Raw genomic sequence first — 9,542 nt, forward strand, 5'->3', positions numbered from 1 at the left:
GTCACTACGATTTTTTCTTCCATTAGGTCTAAATTATTTGAATTAATTCATTAAATTATAATTATTAAACTTAATATGAGATGGCGCTTAACGTCTACCTCTAGTGCCAAATTGTTTTATAATTTATGTAATAGCCGTAAATAGCCCGCTATGATTCGGCAATTGTTGGTATTTAGATGTAAGTTATAACTTATAACTTATTTTATTTGCAATCGATCATTTTAACTTTTTAATTAAACATTAAAATTTTGTTTTTACTACGTATTTGTAGACTGAATAGTACCCTAGGACAGGGGTCGGCAACCTTTTGAGTCGGAAGAGTCAAAAATTACAATTTACAAAATTTCAAAGTTTTTAAAGAGCCACAAAATTTTTTCTCGCCAACAATAAATAGTACTCGCATAAATAAAGTTTTTTGATTAAAAAAAACTAATCTATTTATTCATATATAAGTAGTGTTTTTCACAACAAATTAGATAATATATATATGGCATTATTAGATAATTACTTATTGTTTAAGTAAAACATTAAAACAATTAAACATTTACTTAAGTATGCTGGGGTGTAACCCAAAGCCTGGTGTTCTGTGTTTTTTTTCTTCTGCTTTTTTTAATTTGTCATTAAAGGTCTTTATTATTAATTAAACATTTACTTACAACACTAACTTGTACTTGAATAACAAACAATTGAGCAAACAAATTCAATGGGAGCGTTGGCTTTGCATGGTTTTAGAAAGTTTCGATAAATTTGGCTCACTTTAAACAACTTAAACTTGTTGTTTTAAGTTTCAGACACGATTCTAAATTTTCATTTGTTAGTTGGCTTCTTACTTTACTTTTAATTATATTCATGCAAGAGAACGCTTGCTCGCACGAATATGTCGATCCGAAGATAGTCAGCACTCCAAATGCCAACTTCTTCACCTCACTGTAGCAATCTGGAAGACTATTCCATGCGTCGAATATAAGTGCCTCAAGTCGCGGCATTTCTTTTAAAGCTGTCCACTTTTGTTGCGTTACGTACATACATTTCTGGACCTCCAACTCTTCCAACTTGCTTTTCAACTCTGTAAATTTTCCACTCCACAAAGCTTTACTTTTTAAATCGATCAATTGCATTTCTAGAGATCCAGTATCAATTCCAAATGGCTCAATGTGGATTTCGTTACTATTTGTGTTAAGAGGATTTACTATGAATGCTAGAGTGGTTTTGTCGGTTTTGAATTGCTCAAATCTGTAAGCAAATTCATCTTTAATTTTTTTTATAACTGTGCTGAAGTAATTCGTGTCAACAGTTGCACTGGTTTTATCGCGATATTGCTTTAGAAATTGAAAATGAAGTAATTTACCGCTCTGAATATCTTCTGCAAAAATAATTAATTTTTCTTCAAAACAAACCAATTCTTCTACCAAAACATAGGCTGGGTTTCCCTTTCCTTGCAGTTTTAGATTCAGCTCATTTAATTTCGCTGTGATATCCACCATAAGGTAAAATTTTTGCAACCATTTGTTGTTCTCTAATTCAGGGTGATTAATGCCTTTTTCATTTAGGAATGTATTTATTTCATTCAAGCACAAAGCGAAACGTTTCAACACCTTACCTTTCGAAAGCCATCGCACTATATTGTGAAGGAGGTCGTATAAATAATATTTGCGTATGGAACTAAAGAGCCGCAGCTTCACATCCAAAGAGCCGCATGTGGCTCGCGAGCCGCAGGTTGCCGACCCCTGCCCTAGGATATACTTTTGTGGTGACACAATATGGTCTAGTTTCTCCCCAGTTGTGGAACATTTCAAATATATCGTAAAAATACTAAAATATGCGCGAATACGAATATAACATAATTAACTAAACAATAACATTAATGCCCGATACATTCTAACCTACACGCCATCAATGCCATAAGATATCGAGCTAGATAAACGTTATAATATTATTTAATTACGAAATAATTTAATACTAGAGTTAGATGCTATTTCTTATTAACTTTAATAATTATAGTTTAATGTTTAGCATTAATAAAAGTTACAAAAATGATTAATTTACTGTGTTTTTGTTATTTCTTACTTCTGTTTTTAGGTATTCGGTATTCGGCCGAATAGTGATTAAATATTCGGTATTCGGCCGAATAGTGATTTAAATATTCGGTATTCGGCCGAATAGTGATTTAAATATTCGGTATTCGGCCGAATAGTGATTTAAATATTCGGTATTCGGCCGAATAGTGATTTAAATATTCGGTATTCGGCCGAATAGTGATTTAAATATTCGGTATTCGGCCGAATAGTGATTAAATATTCGGTATTCGGCCGAATAGTGATTTAAATATTCGGTATTCGGCCGAATAGTGATTAAATATTCGGTATTCGGCCAAATAGTGATTAAATATTCGGTATTCGGCCGAATAGTGATTTAAATATTCGGTATTTGGCCGAATAGTGATTTAAATATTCGGTATTCGGCCGAATAGTGAAAAATAGGCCGAATAGGCCGAATACCGGGTAGTAACCGAATATTCGTTACATCACTAATTATTATACCAAGCATTGTCAAAACTTGTAGTTTGACTGGAAATCAGTCCAAAGGACATTCATATGCTTTCATTGTTTCGATACGGGTCTCCATCATCAAAGAAGTGTATTGCAACAAATGCATTCAGAAGAGGTTAGTGCAGTGGCGTGCCGTCATTGGAAGCGATGGAAGCGCCGATTCCACCTTCCAATGACCTTCCCTTGTATTTTATAAAATATAAATTTTCATATTTTAACGTACTTTGAATTAATTAAAATTAATATTTTATTATAACTGCATTATGTATCTTTTACAAATTTCTATACTACATGTGAAAAAAAAACGATAAGATTGCTATTGTATATTCGAATAATTCGGTGGCGGAAGGAATGTCGAAACCGGGTCAGTTTCTAATCAGCCAGATTATATAGGCATTAGCACATGCGGTTTACAGAGCACCAACCTCACCCGATTTAGCTGGTAGAAGCGACACACGCGTACGGAGTCCAACTTTATAACCCGGACCGGTTCTGAGCTGTTAGCCGCCTGCCTGTCAACTTCCAAGCAGCCAGATTATAGGCATTGGCGCATGCGCTTTACAGAGCACCAACGTCACGGTTTAGCTGGTAGAAGCGACACACGCGTAAAGAGTCCGACTTTATATCCCGGAGCGGTTGTGGGCTGTTAGCCGCCTGCTAGATATTCGGCCACCCTCGCCCGATTATGTGAATCACGAGCAGACTAGATCAACGGCGGGCAACCCGCGGGCCAGCTACGGCTGGCGAAAAGTTTCTATCCGGCCCGCGAGATCTTTAATAGATTATTAAATTGGAAAAATAACTATTAATTAGTTATTTTTCCAATTCTTTGTAATTTTCGAAAACGATAAAAAAAATAAATGTAGTAATTAACTTTTTATTTATTTATTTCATATTTGCAGACTAAAAAAATTACGAGTCACAAGAAGGCGTCAATTAACTACTGCGGCGCAAAAAAAAAACGTAAAATTTATTCTGTCCCATGTTATAAAAAGGGTTGCCCACCGTAGACTAGATTTATAACAACCCAACCGATAGGAGTTTACTGGCACGTTTTTATGATAGTTCTGTATAGTTGACAGGAGTTTTAAAAAAACTCCATTAAAATATTTGATATATTTATTCTGCGTTTATTCCGCTCTCCCATCTTATATTACTTACGGATTTCGATGTTAAACCGGTGATATTACGATTTAGTATGTCCCATCTGTAAGGGAATGCAGAAAAAACGTGTACAATTCTAGTACAGTGTTAAAAATTAACTGTTACTTTGGCAGCATCATTTACAACCAAATTTAATGAATGAGACGTACAGTACATACAATGGTACAAAAAAAAAGCTCTAGAATTTATTTTCCTTAAATTTACGATTTATATATCCGTTGTCATAAAAATTTGTCTTTCCACTGTTTTCCCAAGACTACAGATATTCAGGTACAAAGTAACTGGTTTCGACTTATTTCTACTTAAGAAGTGACTAAATAATTAAGAGATTAGGGAATGGGGACATAAATAAAACCCTGTTGAAAGAGCCAGAATTTTACTTCAACAAAAGCTTAACAGAACCAATCACTCGCTCAGTACAGTGGGAAACTGATTTCCGTGTACACCTGGTATTAAAACGAATTAGTTAGAAAACGAATGACTATTAAGTTTAACATAGTTAGATTTTTACAGCTACGGTGAGAAACGTTTAAAATTTACAACAGCCCTGTGGCGTCCTTTGAGATATACTAGTGATGCGACAAAAGAGGCATTTGACATTGACCGGTATCGGCACCCTCGGGATTTGGCACGCACACACTCACTACACACCTACCTGGACCGTCACTAGTTCCATCCATTAGCTACTCGTATCAAGATATTTGACTAAGTGGATTGTTTTAAGATTTAAAAAGTAAAGAATATTTTATGTTATTTTTATGTACGTTTCTTTACAAAGCTATATTTTAATTATAATTTTCTTTAAAAGTATATTAATACAATCGAACAATACATTGTACCAGGTATGTATATCCATCGCACATTTTATTTCACCGAGTAAGTTTTTATAATTTATTTTTAATTTTAGCCCTTATATCGTGGCTAGCGATTCAGAATGTAATTGTGATATTAAAAATACATTTAGAGAAGTCTACAGTTTTTACTGGCTTATCGAACAAATGAATACGAATGGACCCTAGACCAGTGATTCTTAACAGGGGGCCGCGGCCCCTGGGGGTCCATAAGAAGTTTGCCGGGAGCCGCCAAATTATGCAAAATTTCCTTCGGAATATAATAAAAAGAAAATTGATGTATAATCCGAATATCGTATTGAAAAGTGAAATAAGAAAGATAAAGTTTTCCTATTTAGTTTTTATTTATTTATTTTGTATTTCTTCCTACATACAACTTTGTTAGTACAGAAGAAATAAATGTAAATATGCTACTTACACCGCAGTATTTACTTCTTTTATTCCAAAGCAATTTTAAGAAACTATTAATGCTTGGAATTTTAAAAATAATTAGGAAAAATAGTAGGCTTTGAAAATTTAAATATTTTTGCAAAAGTTATGCAAAATCCTTACGACAAGTGGGCGTTTTAGTTTTAGTTTAGTTTTAGCATCGACATTGGATCGATTTATCGACATGTTTCTTATTTTATTTTCTGTTAAAAATTAATGAGTTTTCATGTTTAATTGTGAAGTTTGAATGTTATTTAAATAGATAATGAAATAATAAAATTATGATTTACATTTATTATATAAAAAATAAAGCAATAATAAAAAAATCAATTTATTATAGATAAATTATCAAATTATCAAATATAAATTATTATTAAAAAATGGGGGTCACAAAAAAATTATGAAATATTTGGTGGGCGGCGAGTATAAAAAGGTTAACAAATATACAATAAATGAAAAACAAATGCAAAATTAAAAGAAATGTATTAAAATAGTAAGTGCTTTGTTTTGCTTGTAACACAAACTTTTTGGTGGTTGTGAGGTTTCGAAAACTTGTAGGGGGTCGACGATCAAAAAAGTTTGGCGACCCTTGCTTTAGGCAGATCGTCCAAGTGTTGCGTTGCCGAAACTAACAAAACGAATACACAAGTCACCTCCCGATAGTGTCCCTTGGTGGATCCTCACCCTCAGCACCCTAGTGACATCACTAGGTGGATAAAACCTAAATTTTAAGTTTTATTACTCATCCAACAATTTCTGGATAATAGCTATACCCATTTGCGCCTTCACACAGACAAACTTCAAAATTAATAGATTGCTATATGCTTCAACCAAAAGACTTGGATAAAATTAGTATTGCCGGTTAAGTCTGCCTTTATCCAATTCATAGGCTTTAGTCGTAATATATAGCTTATACTGTATGAAAATACTGTATATAAGGAATCATTTCCGTAGATTTTTAAAAGACAAAATTAAAATTAAACAGCAATCATTACACTAAGCTCACTACGTCATCTCCGTTCTTAGAGCAAAATTTGATAGACGTAATAAAAATATGGTTCTGCAAATATTTTAAGAAAGGAAATATTCAATAGACACTGTCAAAGACAATATCAAAAACTTTTTTTTTTTTTTTTGTTTTATTTCCATTATAATTAAAACTTCTAAAACTGCTTACAATTAGCGTATTATATTATTTCCATGTAGTTTCTTCAGAATTTATAACACTAACTTCTACTTATAAATAATGCTCATAAAGTATGAAGTTATAATAAACGACTTACAGTTTGTATTATCGGAAGAAATCCAAATTCTAATAGGGTTTATCTTGATTTAACACAAAATTAAGTTAAAACGTTCAAAATTGTTACAATTACAGAGTAGAGTTTTCAAACATTGTGCCAAAATTGAACATATAGGCCTATATACTGCCATACAGGAAATTCGCTACTTCTACAAATGCGTTTTGCTATTTTATTTTACACAAGTACAATTATACAAAAATTCCTTTCGTATTTCGTTTATTATACCAATACTAAAATTCATTAAGTCATCATTTCTCTGAATATAAACGTTCTCATTTAGCAAATTACTGTTAATCGATATGTAATGAGTTCTTTTAGTAGCCTGCCTGTTTTTGATTATTCATATGCATACATAAACAAACAGCAAACTCAGTTAGATTTAAATGTCAACAATTTCGAATTTATTTTATCACTCAATAAAGGTCTTAAATAAAGAAGAAAGTCTATTTAAAGGAAGACCATGTGGGCATATTTATACAAATATAATAATAATTTTATACATTTTAGTAATGTTTAATATTGGCATAATGTAATCTATAATATATATTATAAGATTTTATTATACTTTATACCAGGGGTGGCCAACAAGTCGATCGCGATCGACCGGTCGATCGCCAAGCCAGTTTTGGTCGATCGCTGGCGATGTCTTGACTTAATGTATTATATTTGTAACCGAACGCAACTGTATGCATGCAGTTATGACTCGACTCATAAGCAGTGAGTGCACTTCGTACTGAAACAGTGTATAAACATAGTATGTATTTAACACTTCCCCCTCCCCACTTAGACTATGCCTATGACAACAAGTCGATCGCGACACATTTTTACGATAAAAAGTAGATTTTATGTGCACAAAAGTTGGCCACCCCTGCACAGTGAGGTATCAGTTAATTATTTTTTTTTAAATTCTACAAAATTTATATTATATATTTTTTAATCTTTTAGTAGAGGAAAATCGGAAGAAAACCGGTCGGAATATATTTATGCATGATTAAATAAAATATCCAAGTTATTGTGATTGATTCGTGCAATGTCGCAGTAAAAGTAAGGCAATATTTCACTTGCTTTGGACTCGGGAGACAGGACAAAATACAATTTTCAAGGACAAAAAATGGATTTCATGTTCAAAAATTTATATACAGGGTGGGCCAGCGAAAACGAAACGGCAGAGTGTTCGTGTTCGTCCAAGCAAAGCGCTCGGACAGGTCGATCTTTTGCTCGAGGGGACATCTTTTGCAATAAAGTTTTTGCGATTCTGAATACAACAGACAACAAAAAATTTTAAAAACTCATTTATTTTGTATTAACTAAACAAACATTTATTTCGAAAAAAATGTTTGTTTAGTTAATATTCAGAATCGCAAAAACTTTATTGCAAAAGATGTCCCCTCGAGCAAAAGATCGACCTGTCCGAGCGCTTTGCTTGGACGAACACGAACACTCTGCCGTTTCGTTTTCTCTGGCCCACCCTGTATATATTTAAGAACGTAAAATGTATTATACGGCATAACAAATAAGCATTTTATTAGTTTTGTGCTATTTAGTTTTTCGATAAGATGGTATTAGTTTGCTCCACATGAATAAAACACTAGATTTTAAATTTCGTTTTTATTATTATTATTTAATATTTTTATGATCCAAGCTTTGAACTTGCGCCAGAATTTTTATTTATTTGTATTAATTTCAAGTTCTTCCCAATGTTAATGAATATGGTAGAATATTATTTTACAAATTGCAGTAATTTAAAAAGGAGGATTAACAAATTATCAAATAGAACTTGAGGAATTTAAAATAAACAAATGAAGACGTTTAGTATTTTGCCACTCAATTATTTAAAAGTCATTATTTCCTCTTTTATTAATCAAAATGGAAGACGAAAATACGATTTAAATACTTGGCATGTAAGTAATTTTAATTGTTCAAATTTTCAAAATAAATAAATAAAATAAAGTCGATTTTTCTATAATTTATTAAGATTTATTCATTTATTCTGAAATTTTAACATCTAACTTACTTAAACACTAGAAAATATGAACAAACTCGAAAAATATGTTAACGAGAATTTTTTTAATAATAAAATTTTGTGAGATTGTTTACTTGAAAATAAGATATTTGATAGATCTAAAGAAGATTTACATAAACATTATTATGTAGTGTCAAGGTATATAGAGATGTAGTGTATTAGCTTCAAATCAATGGGCGCATTGCCTGGTTAAGCGACTTTAATACAGCTGGATGTGTAAGCCAATGACGTAGCCCGTTTCCTTTAAAACAGACCATGTCATTGGTTTGTTTATTCATCTGTATTAAAGCCGTTTTACCAGGCAATGAGCCCATTGTGATAGCCTCAATATTTTAAACTTAAATATCTTAGAAATTAACCAAATATTATCAACAATACTCTTCTATCTCTATAATTTATTTAAAATTTTGAATTTTATAAAAAAAAAAAAAAATTCCCTCTTTGTCTTTACTTAGTAAAAAGCTTTTAATAAATATATTAAAAATTCCTGTTTTCACTTGACTTTCAAATTTAAGATGAAATAAATAAAGATTTCTATTTATGAAGTCTTCTGTCGCCAAGTAATCTTATAAGGTTATTTTGAATATAACGTATACTTGTATTTCAAATTGTCAACAAGTTTTGATTACGTGTTACAAAATTTAATGATTTATATTGAAGTCCTTCTAAATTACCAATATATTAACTGTAATTTATGTGTTGTAATCATAGAAAACAGAAATTTCAAATCTAAGAAGCCAAATAAACCTGTAAACCATGTTTAAAGATAATTTTTTAAACTAATTTCTTGATTTTTTGTTTATAAATAACTTATAATTTATTAAACATAAATTATAAGAGACAGATTAGTCAAAACTTCAATCACAATATAATGTAAGCAAATTAGATAAAGAAATTAAATTAAAATGTCATTTTATAAGTTTATTAAACAGAAAAGTTTAATGTTAATTAAACTATTATAATGTTATTAATAATTCAACTTTTCTATAATTAACAATAAACTTTATCTGTTTAATAATTTAATTTTGATACTGCATGAAAATTACATTGATTACATAATATAGATTATATTAAATTATAAGATTATCGTTAAAATAAGATTTTGATTAGTAATATTTTTGTATTTCAATTCGTCTTTATCATCCAATTTGGTTTATACCCTAAAGATTAACAATACATTGGTGATTTTTTTAACTATAGACCTAATAGAGTACGTGATCTG

At 31.0% G+C, this 9,542-nt stretch overlaps 1 protein-coding gene across 1 annotated transcript; it reads right to left on the reverse strand.

The window, feature by feature from the left end:
- Positions 1-752: 752 nt before the first annotated feature.
- On the reverse strand, positions 753-1,484 carry LOC136982936 (general transcription factor II-I repeat domain-containing protein 2B-like). The gene has a single exon (XM_067279513.1). It carries the CDS (start codon positions 1,482-1,484, stop codon positions 753-755), a length of 732 nt encoding a protein of 243 aa, XP_067135614.1.
- Between the last annotated feature and the right edge of the window lie 8,058 nt (positions 1,485-9,542).

This window comes from Centruroides vittatus, unplaced genomic scaffold (assembly GCF_030686945.1).
Source record: "Centruroides vittatus isolate TY-2023 unplaced genomic scaffold, ASM3068694v2 contig_874, whole genome shotgun sequence".
In the NCBI taxonomy this organism is placed as follows: domain Eukaryota; kingdom Metazoa; phylum Arthropoda; class Arachnida; order Scorpiones; family Buthidae; genus Centruroides; species Centruroides vittatus.

Coding starts and splice junctions, on each gene's coding strand:
- LOC136982936 (XM_067279513.1), bottom strand. CDS start 1,484: ATGGTGGATATCACAGCGAAATTAAATGAGCTGAATCTAAAACTGCAA.